The 15,257-nt window shown below is 47.6% G+C and overlaps 1 protein-coding gene across 1 annotated transcript in view; it reads left to right on the forward strand.

The window, feature by feature from the left end:
* Positions 1 to 10,070, forward strand: part of GFI1 (growth factor independent 1 transcription repressor) — a 13,649-nt gene extending 3,579 nt beyond the window's left edge. The window contains exons 2-6 of the mRNA XM_009333876.1: positions 143 to 349; positions 5,001 to 5,416; positions 5,506 to 5,643; positions 7,258 to 7,423; positions 9,526 to 10,070. Of these exons, the coding sequence (XP_009332151.1) occupies positions 143 to 349; positions 5,001 to 5,416; positions 5,506 to 5,643; positions 7,258 to 7,423; positions 9,526 to 9,704 (1,106 nt within the window). The 3' untranslated portion in view covers positions 9,705 to 10,070. The remainder of the gene's footprint in view (positions 1 to 142; positions 350 to 5,000; positions 5,417 to 5,505; positions 5,644 to 7,257; positions 7,424 to 9,525) is intronic.
* Positions 10,071 to 15,257: the final 5,187 nt, after the last annotated feature.

Genomic DNA, 15,257 nt, shown 5'->3' on the forward strand with positions numbered 1-15,257 from the left:
CCCTGCGGGACGCCGGAGGGGCTGATGCGGGGTTGGAGAGAGTCCGGCAGAAAACCTTGGCGGGAGCGGGGCCGCCGCGGGAGGTGGCTGGCTCCCACCACGGACCCGCACTGAGAAGCCTCTCGCCCCCTTTTCCCTGCAGACAGCAAGATCCCCGAGGACACGGGGCTGTGCCGCACCGTCCTGCCCGATCCGGAGCCTTCCCAGGGGCGCTTCTCCCCGGAATCCCACCTTACCGAGGCTGCCGATGGCACCTCCGAGTCCGCGCCCAGCTGCGAGGGCAGCGTCTGTGACAGGGTGTCCGAGTTTGAGGATTTCTGGAGACCTCCCTCGCCCTCCGTCTCGCCAGGTAGGACCGGGGCGAGAGGGTCCCGCAGCGTGTCTGTGTCGGTGCCGTGGGGCAATGCCTCATGGCTGGACGCCGCCATCGAAAACTAGTGGAAGGGACAGATTTGCCTTTTCCCACTCGTTTTCGGGTTCTCTCTCTCGGGTTGCTTTTCCAGCCCATCTCCCACTGCTAAGGGGAGCAGCGGATGACAGGCTCTAGGAAAGTTGTGATGCCATCGGGCGTTGATTTTTTGGTTTTTGATTAATTGCTAGAGGCAAGCCGCTTATGTTTTAAAGGTCCCGGCATTTTCCTACAGGGTCCTGCTACCCGGAGTTTAGATGTTTTTTAAGACAGTAAAAATTTCTACTTGGCTACCTATATACCTGTAGTAAACAGCGCTGACTTTGTGTTTTGTACTACCTGCTAGACGTTTTCCCTAACCCCCTTTCAGGTTATTTCTTGCGTCTTGCCTATAAAAAGGATCTCTCCCTCCCTCTCCCCCCTCTCTCTCTCTCTCTCTTTTTTTTCCTAAAAACACATTCGTAAAAAACAGATGAAAATAATGATGGTCAGATTTAAACACCCCAAATCCAGGAAACTCACACTTATGGCTGCAGTGCCTGTCTCTAGCTCCCTCGTCCTGCCTTTGATGTGGTCGGAGCAGTGGGAGATGCTGTCCCCAGCCTGGCGCGAATACTTATCTCGTTTAAAAATACAATGGTGTCATTTTATAACAAAAATATGTATATATAAAAAACACTTTTTATTGCCTCGGTTAAAAAGTGACAGCTGGAAAAAAGAACAATTTCTGTCTTAGCAAAGGAAAAATTGTCTCGGCTTTAACGAATGACAGCAGACGCCAGCAAATGAATACTTGGTCCCGTTTCCCCACCGGTTTTCCCACTTCGTTTTTGTAGTGTCCTTGCATATCAACGGCTGACTGTAATGATGTGGGTTTGCATTTTTAAAGCCTCCCCCTCTTTTAAGAGTCCTAAAGCCCTTCGAGGGGACATTCAAAATGCTGCCCAGTATCGTCACAGCCAGCCACGGGACAGTTTCAGTCTGTGCCAATGACAGACCAGACAAAATGCAGGAATGTAGCAGTCTCTCTTTTGCTAATATTTCTGCACACAGTGTAGCAGGGTGTGTAATTTTTGTTCTAACGAATTTGTCCTGCTCCTCCTTCCTCTAATAATTAAAATTTCTGCACGGGAACCAGACCATTTTCATGAGGTGTCTAAAAGACACATGCAAAATGGAGCAGGTATTTATCAGGGCTGCCTTTTCCTCCTCCCCACTCGTTTCTTCCCCCAGTGTGGGATTCATTAGCTCCCTGCCAACCATCCCAGCTACCCAGGGAAGGTATCTTTGCAAAATGAGGGTGACATCCCCAGATCAAGATTTTTCAGGGGGTGGGGACGGGTGGTCCTGGGACTTTCTGATCCCATTCACAGGAGGAGTGGGAAGGTAAGGGACTCCAACCAAGTGCTGTAAGGATAGAGCTTTATTAAATGAACCTCAGTGCATTGAGAGAGGTGCTGTTACGTTAATGATGAACGCAGTGGCAGCAGGATTAGATAGTTGGGCTTCCTCCCACAGCTGCCCCCCCCCCAACCCCTCTGCCTTTCACCTGCTGTCAGATTCAGTGCGAAGCTGGAATTTGTGCCTAGGTCACTTCTGGAAGACGCACTGGTGAGAGGCTGGATTTCTATGATTGTGTTTGTCTGGGTGTGGCGCAGTTTCTGTGCTTTGACAGGCAGGGCAGATGAGAAATGATGTTTCTAAATCATGCTCAGGGCAGGTGCGGTGAGTAGTACTATCACCCCCTTATCCCTAGAAGTGAACGTAGGTGCAGGCTGCACTTCAGTACGCAGTGAAAGCCAGATTTCAGGTTTGTCTTTGAGTGCTGTGCTGCCGATCCTGATAGGCATGCACAGACACAATACCTTTATAGCATTGTTAACACTCTAATATGTTGTTGACTCCATCAGTGCAATTCACTTTGTTATTTAACCTCACTTTCTACGTGTGTCTGTAATCACATGCGTTTGCATATACCGAAGGTGCCTGATAGCTCAGTGCAGCAGTATATTAGTATCTCGTGATGAGCCTATTGATGTTACAGTCTTGGAAGGAGCCTTTTACTGTGTACAGTGGAGTTGCGCAGAGAACGTGGTGTTTTGTGGTCTTTGGAGGAGGACACTTGAATCTTTCTTTGCTGTGCATATCAATCTGTTCCCAACCATTTCAGATTGAGTTTGCCTTGTCTTCAAAAAGGAGCATTGGTGTTTCTTCTCCCAGAAGTGGTCTCTATAAAGGCTGCACAGAGTTGCTAGGAAGAGGAGGGAGAATCTGTCTCTCCCTCCCTGCTCACCCCTTGGAGGCCTAAATGCTGTGGAGTGGAGGAGAGGTAGACACAGAAGTGTCCTGCAGTGTGGCAGAGCAGGCTTGCAGGTCACCTTGACACTGGGTAAAGGGCTTGGATGGCTTGAGCTTGCCCCTGAGAAGTGAGTGGCTCCCCTGCACTTGTGCTTGAGAGGTCTCCAAAGCATGTGAGGTGATGGAAGGAATACTGCACGCGAACTGATCTGTGGTGCAGTGTTTACCGTGTCCTGTGCTGCCAATTCCAAGGGCTCAAAAATCAGGTCAGCCTTCCCTCTCCTCTCACTCAATGGACTGGCTTAGAAATCAAGATTGTAAGTAGTACCTTATGGATATTCAGTTCTAGTGTTGAAATATTGAGGGTTTACATTTTCATGCTTTTCTTTACAGTCTGGGCTAGAAGTTGACTTTAAGAGGAAAAAAAAAGTTACAACAAGAACAAGCAAACAAAAGGAAAGCTGATGAATTCATGCAGTTTCAAGAGCTGAGGCTTTAAGATAGTTTTGAATCTTGCGATAAAATCGTGAGAGATGGCAACACTGAAACTGGTTGCAAAGACACAAGATTGATGATGTGATGCTGACCACAACTTTGCAGTCAGTGCAGAACAGGAAAAATCATGCTCAGCACCATGTCAGCTAATTTGATTTCATCGCTCTGTTCAAATGTCCCAGTTGGTCTGTGCGCATATATTTCCAACCAAAAAACTGCTAATTTCAATGGAAGAATTTGAGGCTGTTAACATCTGAAATTATGTAAAGGATAGGAAACAATCAAGTCAGTCAAAGCTCAGTTTTCACCTCATTTCCCACTCCCTTCTGTAACCCTCAGTGACCATCTGCCTATCCAAATGGATATCCTAACACATCATGCCTTCCTTCCCTAGCCCACCCCTCATTATCTTGGTTTGCCTGATAGGTTGGTTGCTTGGTTTGCCCTCCAAGGCTGAGAAAGCCATGGGAGCTGTGAGCTGACAGGAACGAGAAAAAGCAAGAGAGCAATTGTGGGTGGGTAAGGGAGGTTATTCTGGAAGCTCAAGTTGTAAGGGATGCCAATATCTCTGTGAAGGCATCGGCACTTCAGCAGTTAACTGATTCATCTTTTCCTTGGTTCACTAAAACATTTGTCCTGTGGAGACATTTGACTCTCCCAGTGCTGCTGCTTGTTGTGATGAAGAGTGAAAGCAGAGCACCTCAGGCATTAATCAGCATCTCTGGCAGACACAGTTGGGGTCTGGTACCTCGTGTTCCCTGCCCAGCTGTGCTTTGCTCTATGCGAGGTTTCCTGAGCATTTGTGCCTTTAGACACTGATCTCAAAGGCTGTGTTCCTGCCACTGCATCGGACTCTGCGATGGGCCTCCCAAGTGTGATTCATCTCTGGTGATGGTGCCCACTGCGTTGGTCAGATGCTATTGCCAAAGGTGAGCCTGTTAGAGCCAACTGAAGCCATCTGAGCTTGTCCTGGTGGAAGATTGCTTTGATTATGACTGCTAGGAAAGAAAAATCTTTTTGTGTCTTCAACTTTTATACCGATGATTTTGCAAAGCTCAATGTTTTGCGTGGACTCCATTTCTTTACTTAGAGAAACTCAGAGCAATCTGAAACAACCGTGATTTTATTTCAGATGAGGACTGATTTTACTTTATTTTTTTCCGATAAAGTGAGGCATGACATTCAAGCACCTCAGAAGCTGTTCTTTATTTCAATTATGCTGTGGTATAGTTACGGGCAGTTGTGGCATGAAGTTGAGAGACTAGATTTGGGCATTAAATTGTGCAACAAGCAGTTTTTAGTTTTGTTGAACAGGTAAATCTCGACACTCTTGCTCCTTCTGGCACCTCCATAATGTTGTATTTGCTATATGGATGTGTGGGGCCTACATCAGAGCTTGAACATTTGGACTGTCAGCTTTGATGCCCATCTTGGGACGTAGTAGATACACTTTTCTGAGGAGCTGCAGATAAAACCAAAGGAAGTTGCAGATTGAGTTGTTTAGTGTCTTGACAGTCAGATCAGGGTGTACACACCTGGGCACCCAGAAATGGAGGTAGACAAAATTGGTGGCTGCTTTAAACAATTTGGCTGGGACAGCAGGTGGGTAGGTAGTACTGGATGCACTGACCCTACTGTGCAGTGTAAAATCTCCTCCCATTAGAGATGAAAGGGCAGCCTTAATGTGCAGTATGGGGGTCTCGCTCTGGGCACAAGTCTGAGTGCTGAGATGATTCTGCCCCATGACAGTGGCTGGATTGTGAAGTGCACTAATTCCCATGCCCTTGTGTTTCCGCAGCCTCGGAGCGATCTGTGTGTCCGTCCCTAGATGAAGCACCCCCCTTCTCGGTGCCCTTCAAACCGTACATGTGGAACAGCCTGGGTGGCTCTGAGCTGAGGCACCTTGTGCAAAGCTACAGGCCCTGCCCGACGCTGGAGCGAACCTCAGCCCTGGGGCTCTTCTGCGAGCGAGGCTCCGAGCCTGCCCTCTACGGTGCAGAGTGTAGCTCTTCCCTTGGACTTTATGGTGACTTTGGCTCCCCGGGCCCGGGGCTGTTTGAGCGGCCGCCGGCAGCGGCACCCGGACTCTATGCCGAGACGCAGCCTGGGCTGCAGCAAGAGAAGGGGCCAGGTGGCATCAAAGTGGAGTCGGACCTCTTGTGCCGCCCATTGCTCATCAGCACTGGCTCTTACAAGTGTGTCAAGTGCAGCAAGGTAGGGATCCCTTTCTCCCACACTGGTTATGACGCTTTCCCAGCCCCTTCTCCCTGGCAAGCTTGACCCTGTGTGCTCTTTCCCCTCAGGTCTTCTCCACGCCGCATGGCCTTGAGGTACATGTGCGCCGCTCACACAGTGGCACAAGGCCCTTTGCCTGTGACATGTGTGGCAAGACCTTCGGCCATGCAGTCAGCCTGGAGCAGCACAAGGCTGTGCACTCACAGGTGAGAGCGGGGTGGACTGCCAGGATGAAGGTCCGAGGGCCAGGGCCAGCTGCTTGCTTCAGCTGGCACTGGGGAGGCCATGAAGGCAATCACAGGGCAGTAGATGGGCATCTAAACGGAGGAGAGGAAGAGAACATGGTAGGGCTGCAGTGGGCAGTTGTGGGTGAAGAATATGGTGGGAGGCAGAGGAAAGGGTGGGCAGCTAGTGAGCAAAGGAGCAAATCAACAGATCAAAGAACACAGGCTTTGTTTCCATTCCCCAGACCTTGGTGTGTGTCTGTATTAAGCAACGGGTGCTTTTGGCACTCCAGAAGTAAGAGATAATAAATAATAAATTTTCACTCTCAGAGCTGGAAATTGTAATGTGGACGTGGATTTTTTTTAACAGCTAAAGCAACTCACTGTGCTTTCTTTCGATGCAGCTCTCCTCATTCTTTCTCCTCCCCTCCCCCAAAGAAGTGAGTCTTCCCTTGTTTGTAGTCATTGTGTCTGTGCAGGGAACATCTGAACGACCAGTCAGGTATAGAGCACAGACTTCACCCGTCTCGACACACTCTGAGTCACACACCAAAAGAATATGGTAGTTAATTTTGGTAGGAGGACTTGTAACATTTTCCACCTGCTGATATTGTGCCATATTTCCCCTTCACGCACCCACTTGACCTGGCAAATCTTCCTTCTTCAGATTGGCTTTTGGAGGATAGAGTTACAGCAGTGTTTTTTTGCTGTTTTAGTTACAGTTTCATGAGTGTGCAACAGCAGAGCACACAACGAGGGGAAATATCCTATCACCCATTAAATAATGGTGAAAAGAGCAGCACTGCATATTGTGTCCGTGGAGGGGGCAACGTTTCAGGGAGAGTGCATTAAAAGCCAAATAAACTAAGGTGATTATATGAAAGTATAGCAGGAAGAGGAAGGTGTGATGGTAGTTAAGGGATGGAAAGAAGAGATGATTTATGGTGGAAGAAAGTGGTGGAGAGGAGTGTGTGAGGGAGAGGAGACAGCAAGGTCTTAATGCATTTAGTTTGATATGTTAAAGTAGTAAGCCAAAAAGCTGTTTTCCCCAGGTGCTCTAGGTACCTTTCACTTGAATTATAATGCAACTACAAATAAGCAGTGAGTTGCTACCCTGCCAGCAGAAGTCAGCCTGCCACAGAGATTTCCCAGGAGAGCCAAGCAGACCTCAGCACCCAATTCCCTGTGTACAGTGGAGACGTGGCCTCTGAACAGTGCTGCAGCTGTTGGACTTCCCAGTGGAGTGATCATGTCTTGGGCCCCTGTTGAAATGTGCAGGCGGACTCTGCCCGGTCGGTCAGAGCTGCTCCCACCTGGCCATTCCTGCCAGCAGGAAGAGCTGTTCAATTAAATTTTTGTGAGGAGTGGTGCACAGCACTGGGAGAGGGTGCGTTATCTTTTTTTGTCATGTGGTGCTATCATGCCAGTGTTAGCGTCTCCTCAGGCCAGTCCAGCTCTCTGGAGAAGTGGAAGTGTTTGCTAAGGCAGCAGAGGCAGCACTGAAGGGGCATCACTGATGTGCTGCCAGGCAGTTTGTTGCTGGTGGGATCGCTGGTGTGGTGTAATGTGTGTGTGTGTGGGCTCCTCTCTCTGCAGGAACGCAGCTTTGATTGTAAGATTTGTGGCAAGAGTTTTAAGAGATCTTCTACTTTGTCCACCCACCTGCTCATCCACTCGGACACCCGGCCCTATCCGTGCCAGTACTGTGGGAAGCGGTTCCACCAGAAATCTGATATGAAGAAACACACCTTCATTCACACAGGTCAGCCTTGCAGCTGCTGGTGTTCAGCCCCAACTGTGGGGGCAGGTCACTGAAGAGGTGTCTCTGCAGCAGTCCATTCCTCCTCAGCTGGGAAAGTAGATGCACCTCCCCGTGCTTCTTGCTGCCCTGCTGCTGTTCATGCTATCTGAGCTCTACTCGTGCAAAGGAGGGTGATTTGAAGGTGGTTTCATGAACAGCAGCTGCAAAATAACCCAAATCCTCACAATCCAATCAGTGTTCCCTTAATAGGATCCACCAATGTTTATTCAAAGGGCTTTTGTGTAAGATGATTTGTAGCGTATTATATTCGTGTAGCCCTGATTTACAGCTGAGGTGCCTGGAAAATGACAGGTGAATTTGATTGCAGCATTTCTTTTTGCAGGATCTACCAATTTACAATAGGAACAACAGGAGTCTCCTCCTCTAGATCAAACACTAAACTGGAGGGCCTAGGGTCCAACTCTTAGTCTAAATATTTGTTCAGACATTGTCTGCACTTTCTGAGAAATGGCTGCAGTTTGATACAGAATGGAAGGAGAGGTGCAGAGTCCTCAAGTTTCACTGCTAGTAATAAACATGGAAATTAATAAAGTGCAGGTGAATCACTGAAGGAAATCAGTGATTCGTTTTGAAAATATCATTCAGTGAGAAGGCAGGTTTATCAGAAATCTTTAAAAGAAAATCTTGCCTTTGAGACCTGCACCATTCACTTAAATTAGAGGGAAATGAATGTTGTGTGAGATACAGAAGCATTTGCAGACACAAAATAACAGCTGTACTGGCCAAACCCAAGGATCAGATGACCAAAATCCTGTTTCCTGATAGTGACCACCAGCAGATATCAAGGGTGAAGCCTAAAAATGGCAAATGTGTAGAAAGATGGTATTATATGTAGCGCTGCCTGGTTGTGACTTCTCTGGATGACAAGCAGCGAACAATAAATGTTACTTACAAAGATATTCCACCAGATGTTTGCTGGATGAAAATGAACTATTTAGGAAGTAACACAAAAAGTATTTCCATAGTAACTTTTTCAAATGAGGCTTGATTAAGTAGAATTTCAGCCAAATTCTGAATCAGTCAAAACCATTATTTTGTTGTGAGATCAGAAACTGTGCCTGGACTTTTAAATTGCTAATATAAAACCAGGTCCTTAACTGAATGAGGGATCCCTTTCATATGCAGCATACACTTGTGAACTGAGCCTCCAGCACATTTTGTATTATTTTATGTTTCTAAGAATCTGATCTTCAAACGTGCTAAGAGTTTGTTGTTCCAGCTGAAGTCAGTGGGCTCTGCAGGTGCAAAGCCACTCTGAAAATCAGGCTTGGTTTTGTGGTTGGGTTCCCTTTTACCCGTTATTTGATAATAAACACTAAGAAAATGCACTGAGACCCTGCTCCCATGGAGGCCAGTGGAGTTTTGCCACTGACCCCTCAGTAGGAGAAGTTCCGGAGGCTGGATTTATTTCCATTTACGTTATTTGCCTGCAGGAGAACTTCAGGGCTGGCTCGGGGTGACTGCTAGTATTTCAGTGTGGGGAACGGGGAGAAGAGCAGATCTCTGGATGAACCCTGCCCTTCAGGGTTCACTTAAGGGCCCTCATACCTCCCTTGGGGACAGAGCCGAGCTCACTGGCTTTGGCTTAACAACCTCCATCCACCTGCCCCCATGCTGATGCTATAATAATCGATGTCAGGCATTCAGCATGACCTGGGGGTCCTTCCAGGAGTTCCTGATGTTTCTAGGACACAAAACCAGTTTAAATTGCACAGGGCCCGTGCAGCCACATGTATTCACAAGTTAACGGTGTCCTGGGAGCAGTCTGTGCTTCAGGCCGCTCCCAGGACTATACTGGGCCGATGGAGGTGCAGCCAAGTCCAGGCCTGCTCAGCTGCAGTGCAGGCTCAGCTAATGCTTCGGGGCTCCCAATTGCATGTTTTTTATAAGAATGACTTCTTTGGTAATCACACAGGAATCACTTGATTAGCTCTAAGGCCCAGAGGCCCAGTGTGCGTTTCCTGTTTGCCCTGGTCCTGCGTAAGCAGCGTGTTGCCTCTTTCACATTCTCTCTCTCTCCCTCTCACGCCTTCTGTTTGCAGGTGAGAAGCCTCACAAGTGCCAGGTGTGTGGAAAAGCCTTTAGTCAGAGCTCCAACCTCATCACCCACAGTCGGAAGCACACAGGCTTCAAGCCCTTTGGCTGTGATCTGTGTGGCAAAGGCTTTCAACGAAAGGTGGATTTACGGAGACACCGGGAGACACAGCACGGCCTGAAATGAGTCCCAGCTGCAATACAGAAAGCACCTACAACACTATGAGAACAGACTCCCTTGGCTTCCCCGCTGGACCCGAGCCCTGTCCTGAGCACAGACCCTGGCATTACCTTTCTGACCAGGAGCTCGGAGACGAAAGGACAGGGCCATGCATTGACAGCTCAGCCTGAATGACTGTGAAAGTGCAAATTAAAGGCTGGGCTTCCTCTCTTTCTCTCCCTTTCTCTGTTTCTGAAATAACACTGGAAAATAAGCCTTTTAGATATGAAGCCTGATACTCCAAAGACGGATAAGCTACCAAATACCTGTAAGCTGGAAAATCTCTCTCCCATGGCCAAGATGAACCCCCTGAAGTTTTCAGTAGCTCGAATCACCTTGCAGGGACACATGGGTATAACAGTGTTTACATGGTAATGACAGAGAGCCATCAGCATGTGGTGTGGGGAGCGCTTGCCTTGATTGAGTTTTAGTGCTGTATGGCTTCACTCTTGGTTTCCTGTCGGGAAAACCTGGAGGATCAGGCCTGAGTTGTGCAGTTTGACATCTTGCTGATTTTCAAGCAAAGGTACCAGCTTGGGCCTGATCCTGCTCTCACTTGTTCTGGTGCAAATCAGGAGCTGCATTAACAGTTATAGAGTTTATCCTCCCAGAGCCATCTCTCTGTGCAATGCCTGGCTGTGTGCGTGTGTGTTTGAGGCATGGGGGGTTACTTCTTGCTACATCCACTGGGGAGAAGGAAGCTTGTGAAAGACAAGTAGAAAAGCCAAAGCGCAGAGTTATGCCTTACAACTAGAAACCCATCCAACAAGCGATCCTGACTGAGGAGGGCAGGAGCACTGGGGAGGCACAGACTTTCTGCCCAGAACCATTACTGGCTTCCGCACTCTGGGCTTGTTCTAATAACTGGAAAATAGCTACTCAATAGCATCATTTGTATATTTGTTTTTGTTTTTTTTAATTTTTAAAGGGAAACTCAACTGAGGTGGGCAGGAATCATTATAAAAGTATAATTGACTGAATTTGCCTTAAATGACCCTGCATGTACCTCAGTTAAAAAAATGCTGTTTTTACTTTGTTGACAGGTTTGTAAATGTCCTTATTTAGATTTTATGGAGTGTCTTATGTTTATTGGTACATATTTATTGGAACAATGTTTTAAGTTAATAAAGTATTGAGGATGGTCCAGAGTGATTTTTATTTAATACGCAACTTGAGCACATTTGTGAATGTCAGCCGTTACAACGATACACCACACTGATGGTCAGGGATACAGCATTCGAGGAGGGAACGCAGGCACAGCAGAATTTGCACAAGGGCTCTGGTGATTAAAGAACACCGCTGTCGTATTTATTTGTCCAGCGCCCACTGATTTCAGTTAAACACTTCACACTTTTGAAGGCTGGGGTATACTGTGCTTAGGACTATCACCATAAAAGAGGAAACAACAGTTTTAAGTGTCTGCTTTGGAAATGTAGACTGCCAGAAGTCCCTGCTCAGCCCGGGAGGAACTTGAATGTCCTCCCGCAAGATTAAATGTCTGTGCCTGGGAGTTTGCAGGGACACCTGAGCAGCAGGTGCGTCATTTATACTTAAGCCTGTTGGGACTCACAGAATTGCCTTTTGCCTGCCTGCCTTATCAGCAGGGCTTGCTCCATCTGGCAGTCGCAGCCCATACAAAAGAAGCAGGAGGATGACGGAGGGATCCCTTGTCCTTTTCCCAGCAGAGCACAGCATGGCAGCCTGGGCTTTTACATGTGCACATAACCTTGTGTGCCCACATGGATATATACTCTTGTTTCCAGCTTTGTTTTTACTTCTGTTCTGGATAAAACCAGTGAGCAGAGGCTCCCTCTGCCCCACTGGGCTGGCCCGGCCCTCGGGGCACCCTGCCCACCTGAGGGCCGTGGCACTCCACCTGCCATGGTGCCGCCCAGGTCCCTCCGTGCTTGTGCTTTCTGCCACCTCTGAGAACTTCAGCTGCAGCCCCTTCCTCACAGGGTTGCCCTCGCAGGCTGTGGCTGAAGCGTATCTCTGCAGGGCTAACCCAGCACATGCCGCTTGGGCAGGAGTCACCTCTTCCACACACAGTTGCCCACACCAAGGCTTCACAGATGGGGCTTTTGTTAGACAGAAACGTGGCACACAATCACAGCGGTCAGGGTGAGAGGCTGCAGCATAGGCACACAGGAGCTGCCAGGTGGGAAGACCACAGTAGGCCCATTATGCTGGGTTAATTAATGCGGAAGATCAGTGAAAGAGACTAAGTGGTAATGGGGAAGGCCTGGTGATGCCCTGGGCCCTGCCCAGACCAGGGAAGGCTCCAAGGAGCGGCTCAGCGGGTGGCACAGGTAGGCTTGGGGCTGCCCCTGGGGCGATGCTTGATATTTATTTTACAGGGAAGCTGCTGTTGCGGGTGGAGTGAATGCTGGCCAGGGGGACCGGGCACGGGGTGGCCGGGGTGCAGCAGCCAGCCCCTCTGCCCTCAGGAGGGCCTTTTCCTGCCAGTCACAGCCTCCCTCCCTGCAGGCAGGCCTTACTCCAGCAGGCCCTGAGTGGGCTCAGTTACCGGCATTTACCTTTAAAACTACAAAAGCAATGTGTGCCTGCCCCCTGGAATGTCTCATTTTCAAACAGGACAACTGGCGAGGTTTGAGCCTTGTGCAGACCTGCTGGCTGGGGTTGGGTGGCCAGAGGAGGCAGCTGCTGGCGGGGGCGGGAGGGCCCCGCAGCGCGGACACAGCCTGGGTGACAGGACTGTTCTTCAAGGGAAGAAACTCGGTGGGTGTTTTTATTGGTTTAAGTGTGCCTTCCCCCAGAGTGTCTTGCAAATTACTGGTATACCTCAGGGCACCCGTGTTGAGCTCAGGCCTGAACTCCTTTGAAATGGCGGTTCCCCGCCTCACCAGCCCCGCTCGCGTCGGGCACCAGCTCAGCTGCTGATTTGGGTAAAATGCGGCTACCTCTGGGAAAAAGTCACGGCTTTAAGGTGGGGCATTTGAAACGAAGAGGAGGAAAAGAAGATCTATCTGGGGAGAATCAGAACAGGCTACTGAGAGGCCGCGGTGCAAGTCTGAAGATTGGAAATATCTCTCTCAATGTTATTACTGTGGGCCATTAAAAATGCATTATGCATATTACATGACTCATTATTCATGAAGCAGATTCCATACCTTTTGTCTGCTGGAGTAACAGTAGAAAGGGTAAGGAGAGACGCTGGAGCACACCTTTGTTTCTTTCTGTAAATTTTTAATGACACCTCTAGCTAACCAGTTGGTGAAGCTCAGTTCCTGCATAAAAGTGGAAAGGCAGAGCTATCTACGGGACGACTAAGCCTTTCAGAAGCTAATTTGAGCTTGTGTTCATCCACACCAACGATGATTAAATTACCTATCAAGTGTGCAGAGCTATCAGGATTCAGGGCATTGAAAAACAAGGTGAATTTATCTGATTGATTTAAAAGACATGGGTGGAACAAGTGGGTTAAAAAAAGAAAAAGTCCATTCCTTACGGATATTATAGAAGTACTTCTCCTGGCAAGCTAATGAACTTGTTACTGTGCCTCCAAGAGTTGTTTTGCCTGCCCAGAAAACACATTTATTAGTAGGAATCAAAATACTTTATCCAAATCAGTTAGCAGGCTGAATTAATTCATGAGGCAGAAACAAAGCAAATTATTAGGTTCCATCCTTATGCCAAGCAGAGATGTTTAAAATTAAAATATGCAAACATCATCTGTGTTTTCTATACAGTCAGTTTCCAAAAGCTGATAGTAACACTCAGATTGGATATTGCAACACAAGGGAGAGAGCAGTTCTGGGTCTTGCTCCTTCCTCAAGCAAAACTTTTGTTGCAGTTGATGGGGGAGAGGGAGGAAGAGGTTTCTAGAATAAGCCCTGGGTGAAAGATTGCAAGACTCGTGCAACTGTATTTGCAAGCTGTGCTGCTGTTGCACGTTGATAAAAGAGTGTTCCTCAAGTCTCTGCATTTTCCTGCCTTAAAAGAGAAAAACCAAACAGGTCAGTTGTGTCAAATTCATCTTCAGCATAACCCCAGCTCACATCAGGAATAGATTTTGCCTTTATTTATGATTCGGGTCTTACTCTAAACTTAATAGTGAAATATAGCTCAGCATACAGACCTTTGAGGGAATTCTGATTTAGAAAAGCACTGAAATACGCATGTAAGTCAATGAAGGTCTTCTCTAGCAGGGACCTGATGAGATGCCTGCTCACGAGTTAAAATTCCAGAGATTTTCCCTGCTGAATCCTAGACCTCACTCCATTTCCAAGCCACGTCCAGTCTGTCTGGCATGTTTTCACCTGCAGTGGAGGTGGCTTCTGAGAATGCTATGGGTAATTGTAATTATTTTTTTTTTTTTTAAATTGCCAGTAAGATAGTGGTAATTTCCAGTATTTTTTTCTCTGAGTAATAAAGCAATCTAAATAGATTTAAGGCATGTAAACATCTGTAATGCGTTATAAGGCATGTAAAGTGATGGAACCAGATTTGAAAAGATATTTGCGCATCTAAAGCTGCAGACAAGTCTGAATATGTGTTGGGTGGGGGTATCTAGTTGTGTCTTTGTCCCGTTAGTTGGGGCGGGGGGAGAGAAAAAGGAAAAAAAAAAACCCCAACACATGAGTCTCAGAAAATTTCCTGAGTCTTTATCACACCAGTTTGTAATATACACGACATATGGATTATAAATAGAGCGAGCACATAAATCTGGAAGAAAATGTTTCATACATTATAAAAATGCTGGCCACACCTTGTTAGAATAATGTTGCCTAACGGATTAACCTGGAGCATGTGATAAATCTTTCAAATAAGATGAAAGCAAAGCACTTTTGTGTGCTTGTTCCAACGTGCTGCTTCTTATTTGGATTTATTTTTTTTTTGGTAGAGATAACACAGCAAAAAAATACTGAATAAGACAAACCTAGAAAGAAAATAATGTGACAGCTAATGAAATGATTTCCTTCTTATAAATACCATCCAGCCAACTTTCTGACACGTGTGTGATCTCCCAGCCAGCTGGATACTACCGTGCATGGGGAGCATCCGCTCCCAGCTCGCAGAGGCCCAGCTTGCCAAGGCGCCGGCAGCAGTCGCTGCGGCAATGCTGGACTCCTCTGCTCAAGCAGCCGAGAAGGCACCTCAGCCGCTGGCTCGTCCTGCCGGCTCCCTCCCTGGTGCATGGGACGGAGGTGGCTGGTCAACCAAGGGCACTGGCAGGAGAGGCGCAGGACAGCATGCGTTTAAAATGGCCAATATATTCCATTGATTTAGCGACTGTAATGTAGCCAGCTGGCATTAAAGGGAAATTGTAATCCTCTGAGGTGATAGACAGTTCCGTATGAGATATCTACTTATGTTTTACACTTTCTTTTTTTTTTTCCCTATGAATAATACATTCCCAAAACGCACCGATAGACTCAACAGGCGAGTTCAAAGGGGAAAAGGAGGTATCAGTGCAAGAGACTGGAAGCTGAACTCCCAGAGTTCAAAAGAGTACACTCATCTGCCAAGAAAAGAGCCAAAATAGATGTTCTCAGTGTT

This window comes from Pygoscelis adeliae, unplaced genomic scaffold (assembly GCF_000699105.1).
Source record: "Pygoscelis adeliae isolate BGI_AS28 unplaced genomic scaffold, ASM69910v1 Scaffold10, whole genome shotgun sequence".
Taxonomy (NCBI): Eukaryota; Metazoa; Chordata; class Aves; order Sphenisciformes; family Spheniscidae; genus Pygoscelis; species Pygoscelis adeliae.